The sequence below is a fragment of the Tyto alba genome, unplaced genomic scaffold, assembly GCF_018691265.1.
Source record: "Tyto alba isolate M040663 unplaced genomic scaffold, T.alba_DEE_v4.0 Super-Scaffold_6, whole genome shotgun sequence".
Taxonomy (NCBI): domain Eukaryota; kingdom Metazoa; phylum Chordata; class Aves; order Strigiformes; family Tytonidae; genus Tyto; species Tyto alba.
The window spans coordinates 8332436-8352949 of record NW_024881327.1 but is presented as its reverse complement, the minus strand read 5'-3'; the positions used below and the strand labels follow the sequence as shown (position 1 = coordinate 8352949).

Sequence of the window (20514 nt, the reverse complement as noted above, 5' to 3'; positions counted from 1 at the left end):
AAAGTCTGATAATGTTGGAAAGAGATACTGTATAAAACCAGAACCCCTTGGGACTTCCATTTTGAAAGTGTTTCTCATTTTCATCCTTTTTATCTGGCACTGCACTATAAAGACAGTCAAAACTGAAACATCTTATTTATATTTTTCTGGTATTTTTATCAGTCTATTTTTTAATTTGTTCACGCACAATTTCGAAGTGTAGTCATTTGATTACACATCAGAAAAAACTTCAAGGAAAACACCCTTATGAAATGGACTTCCCTTCATCTACAGACAGACTAAGCAAACTTTTATACTATATTTTGTAGCTAAAGCAATTTCCTCAATTTCTGAATTTCAAAAGCCCACCTAAAGGCAGATCTTGCTTTCCAACTGATTTAACAGATGGCATGAACTAAGAGATAGACTACTTTTGCATACTTCTGCCCAAGATTACTGAGGTCAAGTGCACGTGAGCGGTAGCTTGCTCAACCTTCTAAATACACTCCAAATCCTCCTCATCATCATTCTTTGGGAAGTTCAAAGTGACAAATAAGGGGAAAGGTGGTTTTAAGTTGTACACTCAGAGTCTGTCAGTCATTGCTCTAAAAGCTCATGTTCCCTGCACTTCCAGAAACATTTACTCAGCTTTCATCTCTGTAAGTCCCCTGAATTAGGCAACTGCTGCTTACACTCTACACCCTACAGATGTCTCTTTTTGTATGAAGAGAAAAAAGAAGAAAATATAGGAGAAATGGATAAGAAAGAAGGAAATTGAGAAGAACAGATGAAGCATGGAACAGAAAATAAATAAATCTCTTGATAACTGGACTCTAATGGCCCCAATCTCTTCTTGTGCTTGCAACTCTACCTTAACCTGCCAATAAATGGATACGCTTTTTCACTTAAATTTTCAATCTATGTATTGTCCAAACCCGTTGGCCAGGCTTTCATTTACATGAGGTTCTCCAAAGTCCAGGCACTTTCTCAACTCTGTGCTCTCAAACATAATCACAGAAACTGAAGTTTTGGACAAAAAAAGATGGCCGGAGTAACCCCAGGCAATGTGTGGCTGTGAGCTCTGGCAGAACATTCAAGCCTTCCAGGGACTGGCATTCAGGCAAAATGGCCCAGAAAGCAGACAAAATAACAACAGAATATTCTCAGATATTTGTGACCTCAATACACAGTGATAGCTACATATCTTTACCTAATTTCCTGAAGAATTTTATCTTTCCTAGGTTTTGAAACACATAGTGCCTTGGCCATCTCATTCGCCTTTGGGATGAAAGAAAAGTTGTTTCTCTTAACAGAAAAGAAGGTGGTGATGCCATGGCTCTCAAAGAGCTTGAACATCACGGGGCTGCTGGAGAAATGCCTGCCTCTGCAAGTCTAGGAATGCTCCCTCCATGTTGCTTACAAGCCACCCCAGAGAACAAGTACTTGTCCACAAGCACAGGTACAACATTTGCCAATTCACATGTGTTAGCAATGTAATCTAGGCCCCTCCGAGCACTCTGGTGGTCAAGTGCTAATGTACCTGCAGAACTGGTCCAAGTATAGCTGTAAAAGCCCCTGCTTTGCCAGAGCTAGTCTTGACACACAAACCAGTAGCTGATGATGCTCTGTAAATACATACTAATTTTTGTTATGAATGCTATACTATAACCTACTGACATTCATAAATAAGTCCAGGCAAATCACTTTCCAATTGCCAGTGTCACTAAGGATATTGCACATAGCTGGGATTCACCTCCCCCTGAATTAGGTTACTCTTTCAGTGATAACACAGAAGTGGAGGTATGGCCATATGATCATGCATTGCTATGCACATGAATGTTTAATGATGATTTGATTTTAGGGGGGGGGGGGGGGGGGGGCGGGTATTTTGAAGGAAACGCTTCTCTGCTGAAGGCTAAAATTCATCTGTTGTGTAAATCTCATAGTTATTTTCCAGATTTTTTTCTTACATAATTTGTTGGCATTTGTCATTAGCCCTCCTGCATAGCATAATCTATTGTTGCTATCTTCGCATTCCTTTCAGTTCTCAAGAACATTAAAAATTACCCAGTGATTCTTAGTTTAACAGCCAACACTGACATTCATAGCTCTTAATCTTGTGGCAGTCCCTCAACTGTTGAAAAGAGCACTGGCCTGCACGCAGTCCTCCAATTAACCTGCTGTCTTTGTGTTTAACAAATACGGCTGTAAATCAGATCAAATTTCCTTCTTCATATTTTAGTACTGAACAATGTCCCAGAACCAGAAAATACTATTTTAAATATAAACCAGGCAAGAACTTCACCAGGAAACAGAAGACCAGATGTTAAAGGCTGTGAGCCAACTAACAACAACAACAAAAATTAGTATCAGAGAAGCTCAGCTGCTCAGCTGTTTCTGGATTTGCTTATTGGGAAAATATCTAGTTCCAAGGCTGGGAGGGCTCTTTTAGTGTTTTTTTTGCTGCTGTTTTTATCCTTTTGTTCTTTCTAGAGACAGCATTTGCAAGACCAGTCATATTTTGTGTTGCTAGTCATTTTTATAATTTAGAGTCTTACTTACTGCCCCTCTGGGGCTCCACAGTGAAGTCAGTAAGAAAATCCAATGTGATATTTGAAGGAAAGGGATATATAGTTAAGATATACGGACAGGCAGAGACCCCCGAAGAACAATTCCTGTGTTGCCTGGTCATCACCCTTCAAACAAAGGGTTAGGTACTACTCATTCCCTTTTTCTTAAGGGGAATAATTTTGTGCAAAATATTATTATTCACAATGCAGATGTCTACGATTCTCTCCAGTTCCCTCCGAAAGAGGCAGTCACTTGTATCCAGATTAAGGGAATCACAGTATGGCCATAAACTGACCTTACAGTCTTTTACTATCTACATATATTTCAACTGCAAATTTTTCAAGAGAGTTGTTAAATGTCTCGGTTTTTAAACATCCCTTGGTGGAAGACAGCAGAGTTAGTTCTCTGGCCCTTGTGGATTTGGATCTTGAAGTCCTTCCATTACTCCACAGAAGTCAAAGGGGTACATAAAGACACAATATAACATAATCCATGGGAATTTTTTGGTAATTTCAGTTTTGGCAAGAGGCGGTTACAGATTCCCTTGCTCTTTAAGTTTGAAGAGTAATATAGCTTTGCAATATTTTATTCTTTACTCTGTATTGACAAATAATTGTAATGAGTTTAAACCAACCGAGCGGGCATTTGAGCTATGCCTACTCATAGAAGGACACCCGAAGAAATACACTGAGTGGATGGAAATACTGGAAATGTTTTCTTGCTCTGATGAAACAGTATGGTCTACATGTGAATTACAACAGACTACAAATACCAAGCTTAAAAGGTACTCGTAACATTCAGCTGGTAGAATAGAGCTGAAATAGCTCTTGTTGGCACCTCTTGCTGGTTTGAATCAATAGTGAAGCAAAGCAGGAGGAACAGACATGTTTTCCTCACTGGTTACAGAGAGAGTTCCCTTTTGCATAAAAGTGTAGCAAGTAGTATGCAGAAAAAACAGAGATCACATCTATGTCTCTTATCGGTATTAATGCCCCAGTCCCACTCACATTCTAATTTAGGACTGCTCTGCTACTGATTTCACTGCAAACAAAATTGAATCCTAGAGCTTACCCCAGAAGTGAACTACTACATGTAGGAATTACAGGGAAAACTAAAGTGGAGAAGTGTTTTTAAGTGGCCATGCTGTCATTCTAACACACTGCTAAACAAAGGGTGAAACATGAACTAAAAACCACAAGCCTCATTCTTTGCCCAGATTATCTCCTGATCCTTCTGATCCCCGTCTCAGACTGTCATGAACTGCTCCTTTAGCAGGAAAATTTTCAATTGGCCATGGGAAAAGGGAGATCATCTTTCCCTTAAGATGTTAAGTAACTGACTGAAACACTAAACTGTACAGCACAAGATCACAATCCTAATCTTTTCCGAGTGCTGTTTGAACGCTTTCTGGCCAGCCACACAAGCAACCAAACCCCTGGGAAGGTGGGGCAGCGGGGGAAGAGAGAAAAGGTAGCTGCTTGCCCCTTCTCAGATACTTCAGAATACTTATGATGGTCCTGATTCCCGTTCACACAGGCACCTTTCCTCTAACAGACACAAAACAGACAAAATCCTGTATGTTTACACGTCACCTCTAAAGCTCTAGTTATTTCAATGCATCCTTTCTTATGAACAACACTTGAAATTCTTACCTGATTCTATTGAATATAATACAACACCGTTGTTTCCAGAATCGAAGTCTTTTGCAAAGACAGTGGTAATAAGTGTCCCTGACGGCTGCCCTTCCAAAACCTGTCATCAAGCAGTTTATAAATAATTTACAAATATACAGGGATAACAGCAAGTCTTAAAATACATTCCCTTGCCATAACACAAGAGTTTAGTTGTTGCTCTGTTTTCCATTTCAGTATTATTTACAGTCAGTGCAAAGAGAATTTCAGGAAATGGTTAAGTAATACAGTTCTAGCAATCCTCTGTTACGATCTGCATATATTGCTAATTCAGAAATACTTAGTGCAGCAGACTCAGAGATCAGAAAATAAAAGAGATTCTACTGCACGCATAAATAAAATTACACGTGTCTATCCTTTACATGTAACAGCACAGAAGGCAGGAAAGTGTAATCATTTGGTAAATTCTGAAATTCCCTGCTCTACCCGAGTCTCAATCAGGAACGGGTTACGTTTCCACGTCAGTGCCGCCGCGTCACCGATCCCGGCAGGGGGTTTGGGCTCCCGCCGCAGGGTGGTGCTGGGAGCAAGGCAGCGCGCCGGGTGCCAGCACCCACCTGGAGCCGCAGCTCCTGCCCAGGGGCCGCCTGAGGGAAGAGGGGCTTGTTGTCGTTGAGGTCCCTCACCGCGATGTAGACGGCTGCTGTGGCGTTAAGCTGCGGCGAGCCGTGGTCCGTCACTAGCACGGTCAGCTGGTGGTGAGCTTGTTTTTCACGGTCTAGTGCAACCCAGTTTATGATTTCACCTGAGGGACGAAGAAAATGAAGGAGAAAGGGAGTTAGATATTTACTACATGCTAGCACGCGTGTTACTACATGCGCTTACACATTTAATTTAACATGGAATAACGATACAGGTCTTCTGAGACATCTTACTGCTGACATTAAAACCTCAGTTTTCCAAGCTCCGTTCCACAGAAACATTCTGTCAATCACAGTTTGCACTTGTACTTTAGCACCATATTACATCCTTTACAGCAGATGCCCTGGAGCAAAGGTAGAAAACAGTATGAACCAACACACTGACCTTTCAGAGAAATCCATCTGGCCTTTTCTTCACCACACTTCAGGACAAATAATACACGAGCACAGGGTTTTAACTGCTGACAAACAGCCTTTATTATGCCCCTGGGTCAGGTAATTCTCAACACAACGTCTGTACGTTAATCAGGAAGCCTTATGTCTCCCATACATTCTGGTAAACCCAGTGAATAACCCAATCTTCTCTCCATCTGTTCAACCATACTCAATGTAGCTGTGGATTTGCGGTTGACCAAAATCCTTCACACAGATAACCATGTATTATTCTAAGATCTTCTTGGTTAACTCCTAGTACTCTGCCTTTAAACTTCCATAAATGTACTCAACAGGAACCTGCTTTGAAATTTCAGTTTTGTTTTGAGATTCATACAGACAAATTCTGGGAGAGCCTATTCACTCCCCGTGAGGACAGGAAGAGGAATTTTAAAGAGCAGATCTTTGCTCACTATGTACCATTTTGCTAAACCAGATTATTTACAGTGCTTGTGCTCCTTACAGGATTCCCTTCCTCTGGGCTGTCCATGCTGTGCTCTGCAGGGTTATGCTGTGTGGACACATTATCTATTACTCAAGGTGTTTGTGATTCACTGCAGAGTACACCCTGTGCAGTGAAAAAATTTCTCTTGGCCAATTTGATTTCTGTGGTGCCATGTACAACATGAACTCAGTTTTGATGTAATTGACAGAATTTTTCACAAATATTTTAAATCAACATAACTGTCAAATGGCATAGTTATCTTTACGGTTATTTGTGACTGATCGATACTTTTCAACTGTACTTGGTCACAAGCAACTAAGCTCCTCATACAAACTACTGAAGCTGTAACTTAGAACTCCTTCTTTTGATTTGTTACAGTCAAACACTGAAACTGATGACCAAGTGACCAGAATGAAGCAATGAAAAAATCAAATCCTAAGGGTTAGTTAATTTTTCATTAGCATGTATTAGATTTATTTCATTCCCCAAATTGCGAAGCTCTGAGTTAGAATATTCACATATCAACCCAAGAGACTCACAGCACTTCCTGAAAGCTTTACACTTTACTTCCATTCCCTTAGGGAAGGCTGCTTTCCAAAAGCAATATTAGGCAGATTACAAATCATAAAACGCTACCTGTGTTGGAATTAATCTTGAAATACTTTCCATCAGACAAGAGGAAATAGGAAAGTTGTCCATTTCTTCCAGAGTCTTTGTCAACAGCTGTAATGGTGCCAACCACACCTTGGGGAATGGGATTTTCCTCTGTTTCAAAGAAGTAGCTCTCACGCACAAACATGGGAGAATTATCATTTTCATCCAGGACATTAACTATCACCGATGTACTTGCATTTTGCCTGAGGGTTTTGTCCTCGGAGGTGCTGACCAGGGCTCTAAAACTTAGGATCTGTGCACATTCATAGTTCAAACGTTTCCGAAGATAAATCCAGCCAGTATCAGAGCTGATTCTAAATGCGACAGAATCTGTGTTAGGCTCTAAGGAGTATGTCAGCTTGGAGGTACTGCTGTGTGGATCAAGTGAGTAGGCTTGAACATGAAGGATCCGGGCACCTGGAGAGGTAGCTTCACTGATTTCTACTTGATACACCAAGTTTTGGAAAACCAAAGCAGGACCTATCTTCTGCTCTTCGATAATCACCGTCAGCATCAGCAAAGAAGTCAGAGGAGGACTTCCACAGTCTTCAGCTGTGATGTGTAGAGTATATTCCTGCTGCTTATCTGAAAACACTGTCCTGGTGAGGTTTACCACTCCAAGGCTTGGATCAATGCTAAATACATTTGATGGCTTGCTTGCAATGCTGTATTTGATTGCCCCATTTTGGCCACTGTCTTTGTCTTCTGCATGAGCAATGTAGACAGCAGTGCCGGGAGGCTGAGTACGTGAAATAGTTATCCTATCAGATTTGGTAAGAAATACTGGAGGATTGTCATTAACATCTATCACAGATATGTTGACCTGGGTGCTACTGTAAACAGGGAAGTTACCCAACTGTGACTGAATGGTGAGCACCACAATGGACTGAGTTTCATGGTCAAGCTGTTTTTTGGTGCGGATAACACCAAACTGGGGGTCAATAGAGAATCTTCCATGTGGATCACCAGAGGAAATTCTGTAAGAAACCACTTCTAAAGAATCTAGAAATGGAAATAACAACAAAAAGTATAAAAAAATATGAAAGTGATAACATGAAAGTTGGTAAGAACATCTGTGAATTATGCATGCTGCTAAATTCAGTGGAATAAATGTAAGCTACACAGATGTTTGATTTTCTTGGGCTTTTTAGGCTTCCTTCTTCCTGTCCCTGGAGCCCTTCAGTAAAAAAAAAAAAAAAAAAAACTACAGAAGCTTGATTTGACTGTATACAGTTTGTCCACATGAACACTGTCTCATTTTCATCTCACTGGTATGATAAAACTCTATACAGAAAGTAGTATAATAGCCTCTTGTTTTTCCCTGATCTGAAGTACAGAAAAAACACTCCTATAAATAAGTCTCATGGGAGTAATTTCACTGCATACAGGCATTCACTATACCAAGAAATGAAACAGGTGGCAGTTCTCTGAAAGAACTACATTTTACTGAACTTACTGTTCATGGATGACCATTGCTAGAACTCTGATACATCTGATGCTACCTAATGCAAAAACTACCTAAAGGTTCAGGCATATTACGAAGGCCTCTCCACAGATGCTACCTTACCCTGAGGACAGTGGTCAATGCAATGTCCTTACAAAAAGAAGAAAACAGGAAGACCTGACTATTCAAACTTGTATAAATCCTCTGCCTCTACCCGCTTACATGTACAGATCCATCATCAGGCTGGTACACAGACTCATGGCTCCCACTATTCTGCATAGGAACCAAATATATAAGGCTCTCAGGACAGCATCTTTTATGACTAAGGCCTGGCAGGAGCTAACCTATTTCTCTCTAAAAATTATAAGGAAACCAAATGGATTAAATGTATTTTCAAAAGGTCCCATAAGTATTCATCGGCACTTCATCACTTAATTTGGGAAAAAATGGGGGGGGGGGGGGGAGGATTTTGGTTTTATTCGCTTGTTAGTTTGGTTTTTTTTTTTTTTTTTTTTGTTGGGGGGGGTGGGGGAGGGGAGAGGGGACAGGGGTGTGGATGGGGAGGGTGTTTGGGTGGCTTTTTGCAGCAGCACTTCACATAGATTCTCTGAAACTTCTGAACACTGTCTGATCACGAGTACTGCTCTGAAATTTGTCTTGCATGGCTAATGCTTTAACACAAGCCAAACCATCACAAAAATCCTTCCTTACACTTTCACAACATCCTTCCCAGCTCTTATTTAGTTACAGAAATCCATCTGGAAGAAAATGGAGGCAGGTGCCAATCCCCATGGACCACCAAGAAGATTACCAGGAATCTCCATTTGTTCTAAAGAGCATCACGATACAGCAGTGATTACACCAGTTGCTGTAAATACCAACAATAAATACCACTTAATGTTCAGACTGAATAAATAATGTGAAACTTAAAAAAAAAAATTATCTGCAGATATTACTAGTTAACGGTCACAACAAAAATGCAGCATAAACTCTAACTGAGTATGCAACTTACTTGGAGGTTCTCTAGCCTTTATGGTGCCAATTGGGCTGTCTTCAGGTGCATCTTCAGGAACAGAAAAAGTATACCGGGATTTCTCAAATATGGCAGGGGCTGAAGCAGTCTGAAGGACATTCACTGTGATGGCTGCATTGGTGGCAGAGGGAAGGCCACCCCCATCCCGCGCAGAAACAGTCAGGCAGAGCGCAGAATGATCCAGGTGGCTGAGAGCTGAGATCAGGTAAATAATTCCTGAAAGTATACAGGAAAAGTCCCCAAGTAAACCATCCACACAAACAGGGTTGAAGCACAAAAGTACAAATCTTAGCAGCAATGGGCTCTGTAGGAAGTACCTGGGAATCGATCACCGGCTGTCTGATCACAAGCTTCTAAAAAAAATACCCATTAATAGTAAATTCTAAGGTCCGTTGAACTTTCAAGCTGCTAACAATTACGTTTTATATAAACTACATTAAATAAGTAATTCTTTGAAAAGAAAATGCAATGTTCTGTCCAGAAATACAGCACTTCGGAAGTGCCTTCCTCAAGACAAATACATTTTTGTCTTTTAACTCCTATGAATGAGATTAGCTGTCTCCAAATACATTCTCTTCTGACTGCTAAAATAAATCCTTAGTAATATCAGGTAATTACGCCCAATTTTAAAATACTCTGTATCTTACTACAGAAACCCACATCTAACAAGTACTACCTAAGATGGTAGTATGGATAGAAAGAATGAACAGGCAGGAATCCTGTCCCATCTTTTCCTGCAATAAAAGCTTTTATGAACATCAAAGAAAGCTTTGTTTGAGTGAAAACTTCAGTCTCAGCAATGAGAATTACATCCAAACCATAGCTCTCTATGGGATGTTTGTAACAGTCCACAAGTACCCAAAACTGATACTTGTTAATTTTTCCGTGACAGTCATTCATTGTCCTTTGCAAGCAAATTAAGAATGTATAAATTAAGATATATATCCACAGAAAAATAATTAGCCTTTAGAGCACTCTGAAATATCTCATCTTGATATAGTAAACATGAATACTTAAAGATTTATGGCGGCACACTAAATCGTAGAGCAATATAGCTGATCACAGTATGTTTGCTATTTCATAAATTGTATAATTAAATTATAACCCAAGACACACAGTCAAATATCAGGTGCTTTCTGCCAGGTCAAAAATTAAATAAGGAAATGTAGTAGTGTCCTAGAGAGCATTAATACTGTTTTGTCTTAACCTTCCCACCATCTTTTCTATCACTGAGCAGAAGGAAGAACACTTTCACTTATTCTGAGGTGGCAAAAATCCCTCGATATTCTAAGACCTTTTGATGGTAATGGATTTTGCAACACACGGAGAGCTATTTGTAAAGTAATGTTTTCAACCTGAAAATGAAGACAAGTGGTGACAAAATGCAAGAAAATTCTTCTTTGCAATGACGGAGTTTGACTAAACATACACTAAATGCTAAAATTGCAGTGAGCTAAGCAGTAAGGTTGTACTAAACTCAGGTGATCCAACTAATACGGACATCTCTCTACACACAAATATTTTTTAGAAACCACCTATGCTTTTTGTAGAAGCTGGTAAAGACACAAACCTCTATCAGCTCAGTAAAACCAATCCTTTGAACTTTGAGCTACCTTTTGAATTCCCTGGCTCTCAAGACAGGTTTAGTAGGGATGGTATCTGTCATTCAAGTTGGACATCTAGTGGTCTTATTTGTCAGACAGGGTAAAAATTAAATTTAACTCAAGGTGCCTTAAGAGAATCAGTGCATGATTCAACTATAATATATATTCTCAAAATTTAGTGTGAAACTACAACACTAATTTGCTACAATGCATTTTTAAGCAGAATAATGGAAAACACATAAAATCCTTATAAATATTCAAATGCGCATGAAGTATACTTTCCAATTATACTGCCAGGATATTTTAATAACAAACTGTGTCTTGACATGCCTAAAATGCATTCAAAGGGTCTTCAAGAGGAAGGAAGAATGCTTTCCACTAACAAAGGACACTTATTCAAGTGTGACAAACCACATTAAAAAACCAGCAGTGATAGAGATGGATTCAGAATTAATTACTGATCTGGTTCCTATGCCAATAACTGATGCATTTCCAAGAATCAACCTTATTTTGGCCTTTTTCTTCTTTTTTGTCTTCTGATGATTAGGTTTTACAATAAGTTAAGACAGCTCAAAAAAGTAGTCTTCCAAGGACATAAACTTTTGGCATTTCTTGAGGTAATCTGAGCAACTATAGCTCAAAGGAAAAAGGGTTTTAACCTTTTTTTTCCCAGAGGTTAAATGTATAAATGTGAATTTTAAACACTGTCACTGTCAAATTGAACAAAACCAGTCAAATCAAATATATTTTACTAACTTAACCAACTGGGTATTTTTCTACTGAGATGGCCAAAAATATCTCATTCCCATTTTGGACACTTCAAGATGTATGTGAAGAGTGGGAAAACCTCTACAGAAAAGCATCATGTTGAAGGTCTTACTCTCAAAGCAATAACTACTGACTTCCGAACATCCCTTAGCAAAGGGTGGACCAAATGGTGCTCCACTCCAGGAACTCTGAAGACCTGGTGGAACAGAAATATTTCAGAACCAAAATTCCTCCTCTGCTGACCTAGGCAGAGTCCATGTCATTGCAGCTACACAAAGCAGACAGAAAAGAAAATGGATAAAAGATTTTGCTTTCTCTCTTCATTCTTTAGCTGTGTGCTAGGGAGGCAAGGGAATAGTCAAGTACATCCTGCCAACTCGGTCCTCTCTTGCAGGACCAGGGACACCCTAAGAACAGTGGCAGATTCCAAGTAAAAAGCGTATGTCTTCCATACGGTTCCTTCCAGCCTCAAAACTGCAGTAAGCAGGAAATTTTATAACCCACTTTGACTTTTAATTATATACATTCTGTTTCTTTCAGCATTTGTAGGACCTGGCATTAGCTTTGCATCTGGTGATATATAATCTACACAGACATTTGGGATAGCTCTACCATATACTGGGAAACGTGCCACATTAGGCTCTATTAGGGCACCATATGACAGGAAAGAAGCTGTAGAAGTAAGCAGGGATCCTACTTTCTACATGGTTAGGTAAAAACACTGGACCGTCACTAAAATTGACATTCATGACCACTTGGGTCAAAAGCAGCTGCCATCATGCCTCGGAGCAGGTTGGTTATTTGATCTGCTGAAGTACAGTGCAGGAGATCCCCTAGTACTACATCACAAAGGCAGAAACACGGGGCTAACTGCAAGAAGCACATGGCAGGAACCAGCCGTGTCAGTCACACATTCGGTGTGCGAAGCTCAACAGAGGTTTGCCTCTCTAAGTAACAGGCTGAAGATTACTCACAGTTTTCCTTTCTCTCCTGTTCTGTAATTAAGAAAATACAGTGGCTTATTATTGTTATTACTATAGTCATTTGCAGCCTGCAATTTGTAGCTTCAGAGAACTTAAAAGACAATTAGCTTGCTGTGGTACAGAACATATTCTTCCATTATGAAAAACAGTTTCTAGAAACACTAATGATGGAAAGGGAATAATGAAATGTCTCCTCTGTGAGGAACATTTTACCAAGACCAAAGCTCCCAGCAGGGGACCACACAGACACGAGTCACTGTTTGAAAAATGCCACCTTCTTTCCTGCAGCTTGGCTCCCCATACACATGGACAGTCTTATCTGCTGCCTTTAATAACATTTAATTCCCATTTAAAAAAAATTATGACTTATACTGCTGCAATGCCTTCAGGATTTTACCTCTGTTTTTATCTCATTATGCAGGAAAGCGAGCTGGAATCAATTCTGCTTCACAGGTGAACAATCATATAATTACATACCAGATGAAGCATTGACATTCAGCCTCACTTACACCTTGGCAATCTCATTTTCTTCACTAGACCTGCATGGATGTAACTGACTGTAGATGTCAACTTTTATAAATCAAAACCATGACCCAAAGACTGCCTATCATGATTTACATACGCATTTTAGATAGACTCTGCAATGCTGGTTGCATGACAGCAACTGTCACCACAGGCTCGAGTTTGGGAACAGCTCTGCACCAGTGCAGCACAGCCACACTGGGAGTTACAGAGATTTTGCTGCAGGACAATCTGTGCTTACTGGCTAGCATAATTTTTTACAACAGTTTTGGGGGTTCAGTGTATGGTGAGAGCTAGGACTAATGAAGGGCAAAATCACAACTGTCAACTCTGACCTGCTTCATCCTTCCTCACTCACTGCATGTGCCACAGCACTAACTCCCATGAAGTTCTTATTCTCCACTCTCTGATCTCCTCCATGATCCTATGTTCAGTCTTAACATTACAACAGCACAGATCACCAAACTACGTTCACTCACCAAAAGTGTATTTTGTATGGCAGAAATGATGCTAGTTATCCCAATAGGATTTCCAGACATACATCTAAGCTGACCACTTTGATTGAAAACATCTCTTATTCCACAGGGTCCTCATGTAATCAAAACATAAGACAGCCCTACATTGATAGCCATTCACAAGTAAACAAAACATTTTCCACTAGTCAAGCACTGCAGATGCAAAGATATAAACCACAACATACTAACTTCAATAAAAAAGTCTGGATTGCCTAGAAATGTGTATTCACTTAAATAGCTTCCAACATTTACTCATTGTTCATGAAATAAAAAAGCAACTTTAGAGCACAACAAGAGGAATAAAATCAACAACTATCAATAGCGTTCTCTAAGACTGCAAAACTGAACACCCTCACAACTTTAAATGATGGCAGTATTTCTTCAGCAAACATCCTATGTTGAGTCAGCTGGCATGACCTGGCACACAGCTCCGACAGCAAGCAGATGGCAATAGGGTATGTATAGTTCATCACCCCAACTCACCTTCAAAGCTGGCCACCAGACCTGCTGTTTAATACTTCGTAGGTACTGCTGACTCACTGACCTGCTTGGAGCATGTTCTGCCCACCCTAGCACCCCAGCTTCTCAGTGCAGACAGACGCGTACAGCTTTTCTTTTTACACACTTTTTATGTGTCAGAAAAATGTTCGGGATGAGCACAGACAGGGCGATCCTCCAAGAGGTGAATGCAGTTAGGTGGTGTAGTCTTTGCATTAACATTAAAATCAGCATTGTTCTAGGGAAGAACAGTAGTGTTTCTGCTTGAAATTTCTATTTAACTTTATCTGATTCACTCCCATCCTCTAATCTTACTATTGCATTTAGGTTTCAATCTATCTGTATTTAAAATGCACTGGTTTTAGTGAAGCTTCATTCTTGATGGTAACCATAACAACACTCTGCAAAATTCACTGTTCAAATAGCTGGTTTAGTAACTGTCAGGGGAAAAGAAAGACTTAATGAGGATTTACACTGTTATTTACAATCTACTTGCTGTAATACACACTGCCTCAGCTTATAAGAAAAGGCTTTAAAAAGCTTTATCTTGATGGCACAAACACTGCTTTAAGTTTCAGTGAATAAAAGGACTATTGCAAGTTTGAAAATAATCAGTATTTGAATGTTTTCACAGTAAATAACTGATTCAACTTGCATCAATCTCCTGTCTACATTTGTACTTTACAGAAGCCTCATACCCCTGCACTGCTGAATGCTTTCAACAGTGGCCCCTCTCTAGCAGATTCTTGTGCTAAACACTTAAAAAGGAAATATAAATAAAACAGCTTAATATCTACAACCACTACTATTTAAACATACTGTGTTTAATCGTAAGACTTTGCTTAGCATGTGAAAGTCTATTCCAGAGCACTTCATCCAAATCCAACCAGGTCGGTAATCAGCAACATGAGGAACCAGTACCTGCATCTATAAGGTAATATACACAGTTTTAACACCACAGCTCTCTCAGAAGCACAACACTACTATTTTAAATACTACAGGTTACAGACAACATTAGTGAGCTAAGAAGTATTCATCAACACACAAAATATGAATTTCTAATTAATGAAGTTTCATTATTCACAAGCAGAATATCCACCTGAGCATTAGCCTCTAATGTCGGGCAAGAGAGGGAATGAGTCTAGTATTAGAATGTTTTTGTATTATCAGTTTTCTTTTACACAAGTACTTTTCAGACAAAGTCTTGCAATGTAGTATTTGGGACGCAAATTTTCTTGTCTCTAGAGAGTATAGTCTGCTAATTTAGGAGGTAAGATGCCTCCTAGTGCTCAGGGGCAGGTAAAGGAACATGTAAAGCTGGCCTCTTTCAGCCTTCCCATCTGCTGTCTAGCCATGAAAAGGTTAAACACAATTCTGCAACTTGAAAAGTGAGCTAGAGAACTGGACTTAAAAATATGGAGTGGTACTTATATTTGCATTACCAGCTATTCAGATTGTTTATCCTTTTTGCTATCTGAATGCTACCAAAGCTTTAAATACTCTGAGGTTGGTTTTTTTTGTTTGTTTGGGGTTTTTTTGGTTTTTTTTACAATTTTGATTACAGGCAATATTAATATTTTGGTAGTGTTTTCCATGCATGGTTCAAAGTTTACTACAAAACAAATTAGCGTGACAGTTGTTATAGGGAAAAACTTACTTATAAAGCATCCTCTTGTAAACATCCTCAGGTGTGGAGGAGCAATGCTCATGAATCTCATTTAAAAATTTCAGACAGATAAACAAAATTCATAATGTCTTTTTCCTACAATTTTGAGAAGCTGAAAGTTTAAAGAAGGCAAATGAATCCCTAAGGAAAAGGTATGCAACACTAAGAGCCCATCAAAGAAAGATCTCAAACAGAATCAGAATGGATCAGACACCTTCAGAGCTTTGAAAACACCTACATTGGTTCTAGAACAAGTGTTTCATTGAACAAGCTGAACATGCCCCTGCCAGCTACAAGCCAGGCAGCAGCACTCTGAACCAGCTTCAAGCAGCAGAACGGCCTCATGGCCCCCATTTAGCAAGAAACAGCAGTGCTTTAGCTATGAAGTCCCCAGTACATGTGGCTATTCTGAGCAGGGAGGCTGCTCCACTTTGCCCAAAATGCTTAAAGAAATATTAATAGGGTAAAAAATGTCCTACGACTCCAACTTTAATCAGGTTATTACAATACCCAGCAGAAGGAAATAGATCCAGTGTTGCTCGAAGCAAAGCAAGAACTGAACTTTGTCTTTCTGGTGACCACAGCAATCACCAAACTATTAGGGATTTCAGTTCTTTGCTTACTTTGTGAATCTATTGCTTCATTTCCTTTATTTTTAACACTCAACTCAAATTAAACATTAAACATGTTGGTCCTCTTCCTCCCATTTTAAATTTCAACATAAAAACCCTTAAAATTGTCAATAAATTTGTATTTGCTACATATTCTTCAGAATACTGTCAAATCTAACATTCAGCTCTCCTCAAAACCCCTCATTTTCTACAGTACATACTAAAAGAAACCTGGAGGTACTGAACTGACTGATTATCATGTTATCCATATCTGTCTCACTGTTTGAATATACTATAAACCTTACAGGACACGACTAGGGTTTGTTTTTTGTTTTTTTTTTTTTGCTTAGTACAACAAAGGTTTTATGACTCACCACAGGACATCTAAACTAAACTTCAAAATGCTGATTTGTCAGTAAAGCAGCATGTAACCAAAGAGACATAATTTGCTCTTGTGGGGAGATTTCCTCTGTTTCTATATTGCTTTGTTTCTCTTAATCTGACATAACAGTAACTCAGAGTATGTTTGTTGTCTGGTTGCATACGAAGAGAACACTTCCACATAAAACATGAGTTTTAAAAAAACCCACACCGAAAATCAAAGCATACACCACCAATAAGTGGGCAGAACTCTGCCCTGGTGAACTGCTGTATTTTCAAAGACAAAGGCAGAGCCTTCCCCACACAACCTACACAGCTCCAGCACTGCCACACCATCCCACCAGGTCACCTTTGCTTGCTTAGCTTATTGAGGTTTTCCAAAAGCATCTTTTTAATCAAGGACCTTTTCAATCAAGCTGCCAGCCTGCAGATCCAAAAATAGCTCCGTGTACAACCTGGTAACAAAACTCAACTGCCATGGTAACCGGAGATTATATGTTTTTGAAGGCACTGTACCAAAAGATGCATGATTCCAGCACAGACACAGAATGAAGCCTAATATAAGCCCAACGCTATAAGAACAGCAAATATTTCTTAAGAGCATTATGAAACATTCCAGATGCTCATCTTAATCCTCATGAACTGATTTTCTACTACGTACGCTCCTCTACTATATTCATTTTAACAGTCCAAAGGTGTGAAGGCATTTTGCCAAGGCCGTCTGCTCTCTCTGTGTGACCTGCCGTTTTCTTCTTTTCTTTGGCTTAACTGAGAACATGAAGTACATTAAGTACAACTATACTTAAGACCCATACAGTCTCTATCACAGACAAGTGTTGATTGTCTGAACTTTACTGTACAAATTTCACTGTATTCCTCTCCCTGAAAATGGGAGGTTTGGGCATAATTTTTTCTTTTTCTCCATTTTCCTTCTTATCAGCCCACATCATCTGTGCAATGCCATGGGAGTTCACACCTTGTCTCATCTGGTGGGTTCTTCTGCTTCTGAGATCTGACATTCACTTAAATACAAGGAAGAGGGGTGGGCTACAGTATTTTTGTAAATACTTTGCATTGTATCACACACAATGAATCTCAAGTACACATGTTACCCCACTATTGCATGGCTGAGTTTTTGGCACATAGCTTGTAGGAATTTTTCTCTTTGTAAATGGTCAATTCTATTGGATTTTATTCCTAAAAGAAAAGAGACACATGCATTAAAAGCTGGCACTGTGGATATTTTTTCATGCTGTTCTGCTACACAGCTTTCTTTCAGGGCCAGAATCTGCACTCTCACACATACTACAGCAAATTTTCTGTGCTTCATGGAGAATATACTGTTTCCTGTATTCATTATGTTAGATTTCTCATTATATGAGATCTCAGTGAAGGTAAATGTCTACAAATTACTCAGCTGAGACCACTGATGTTTCCTCTGTGACTTAACTCAAACAAAATTCCTCAAAAGTGAAAACTTTGTGAGCTAAACCAATGTCTCAGACATACTCCTCCAATATGCAGCATTCTGAATATGCTATCAATTTCGTATGAAAGATCAGAAAAACAGTAATTGAAGAAACTGTAGTTTAAAAAAACAAGTGGCCTCAAAACGTTCCAAAATAAAATACTCCTAGTTTTAAATGTTATTTATGTGAACCTCTTCATATGTTTAGCAAATGTACTACATGCTGTATGAAAATGCCAAAAGTAGTTTAAAAATAAACTATTTTTCCTACAATACTATATGAAAACATCATCAATCATCATAAATATGGCCTTGTTTTCTTTAGAAAGGATGCATCCCCATTTTACTTTGATGCATATTACAATCTGCTATATATTAAACATTGTATAATACATGGAGTTAAGCAAAGTTTGGATTTTTTTTTTTCCCAAAAAAAGAAATTTGGTATTTCAACTTTTGTTTTCAACCTATATTGTAATAAAGCAAAATTTTTTCATGCAATGAAAATCTCCTAAAATGTGACTGTTAAACAACATTTCCATTTTCTTCAATAAAACAAAACTTGTCAACATCCTTAACTAGAATTAATCTATTCTGGTGCTCTGAACCAAATCAAAAAGTTTATTTTAAGACAGTTTGACATTAAGTTGTATTTACATATGGTGCCATAGTACAGTAATGGAAGTAGTACAGCACTAAATTGCACACTGCCAAAACTAGGAAAATGTATCAGTGGAGGGACTGCTCTGCACAAGCTCTACAGTTAACCCCTCTCTTTGCATCCATTACCAGGCACTGTTAAAGAGATAAGATGCTGGACTTAAATCTGCCTTTTGGCTGATGAAGTTAATTCTTACATTTTTCAATTTCTGTGTCCTTCAGATGTATTCCTCCTTCTATTCTTCCAGGACTAAGCTCCTAGGCTGCTCTACAGCAGCCTATGGTTAGTTAAAAAGAAATCAGAAGTCAGTTAAAAAGAAATCAGAATGCACCTTAAAGGAGATGAATTATTTTTTTTGCAAGTCAAAATTTCCTTAAAAGAATGCTCATTTTGCAGAAGCTGTACTTCTGTGCTGAAAAAGAATTTTTAATGCTAAACTACTGATCAGGTCTTGTAACAAAGCTTGTATGTTGTACTCAATATGTATTTTTTGGTGTAACTAAGTAACAGATGGTATTATGACAAAAGGTTGATCCAAATATCTTCAAATCAATGGAAAGATCTCCAAATTCCTCATTGTATTGGGTTTGCTTGGTAAGGTTTTTGTAGCAGAAGGGCTACAGGGGTAGCTTCTGTGAGAAGATGCCAGAAGATTCCCCTGTGTCCAGAGGCCAACACCAGCCGGCTCCGAGACGGACCCACCACTGGCGAAGGACAAGACCATCAGTGAACAGTGGTAGCGCCTCTGGGATAACGTATTTAAGAAAGGGAAAAAAACCCAAAACATTCCACAACAGCAGCCGGGAGAGAAGAGTGAGAATATGTGAGAGCAACAGCTCTGCAGCCCCAAGGCCAGTGAAGGAGGAGGGGCAGGAGGTGCTCCAGGCGCCAGAGCAGAGGTTCCCCTGCAGCCCGTGGGGAAGCCCACGGTGAGGCAGGCTGTGCCCCTGCGGCCCACGGAGGTTAACGGTGGGGCAGATCCCCACCTGCGGCCCGTGGAGGTTAACGGTGGGGCAGATCCCCACCCGCGGCCCGTGGAGGTTAATGGTGGGGCAGATCCCCACCTGCGGCCCGTGGAGGATCCCACACCAGAGCAGGTGGGTGCCCGAAGGAGGCTGTGACCCCGGCTCCTGGCAGGAGCTGTGGAGAATGGAGCCCACGCTGGAGCAGGTTTGCTGCCAGGGCTTATAACCCTGTGGAGGACACACACTGGAGCAGTCTCTTCCCGAAGGATTGCAGCCCGTGGAAGGGACTCACGCTAGAGCAGTCTGTGAGGAGCTGCAGCCCACGGGAAGGACCCACACTGGAGAAGTTCATGGAGGACTGCCTCTCATGTGAGACACCCCACACTGGAGCAGAGGAAGAGTGTGAGGAGGAAGGAGCAGCAAAGACAGTGTGTGATGAACTGACCACAACCTCCATTCCCTGTCCCCCTGTGCCACTGTGGGGGAGGAGGTAGAGAAATTGGGAGTGAAGTTGAGGCCAGGAAGAAGGGAGGTGTGGGGGGAAGGTATTTTAAGTTTTGGTTTTATTTCTCATTACCCTACTCTGGTTTGATTGGCAATAAATTAAATTAATTTCCCCAAGTTGATTCTGTGTTGACTGTGACGATAATTGGTGAGTGATCTCTCCCTGCCCTTATCTCAACCTATGAGCCTTTCATTCTATTTTCTCTCCAGCTGAGGAAGGGAGTGATAGAGCAGCTTTGGTGGGCACCTGGTGTGCAGCCAGGGTCAACCCACCATACTCAGAGAAACATTCTCAGAAAAATATGAAGGAGGAAGGTAATAGCTTCTAGTCTAGGCATCTAATTTAGGTAGTATTCACAGAAACACAAGCCTAAATATCTTACGTAGTTGAAAGAAACAGAGAAGTTACAGCAAATGTTTACACTGCTATAATGTATGCTGTGCGAATGCTACTTCCTCTATGTCCTTTTCATACTAG

The 20514-nt window shown here is 39.9% G+C and overlaps 1 protein-coding gene across 1 annotated transcript in view; it reads right to left on the bottom strand.

The window, feature by feature from the left end:
* The window catches only part of DCHS2 (dachsous cadherin-related 2), a 118924-nt gene that overhangs the window by 37662 nt on the left and 60748 nt on the right, over positions 1-20514 (bottom strand). Inside the window, exons 4-7 of the mRNA XM_042807850.1 lie at positions 8870-9106; positions 6396-7415; positions 4799-4986; positions 4203-4302 (exon numbers count right to left, since the gene is read on the bottom strand). Coding sequence (XP_042663784.1) covers positions 4203-4302; positions 4799-4986; positions 6396-7415; positions 8870-9106 — 1545 coding nt within the window. The remainder of the gene's footprint in view (positions 1-4202; positions 4303-4798; positions 4987-6395; positions 7416-8869; positions 9107-20514) is intronic.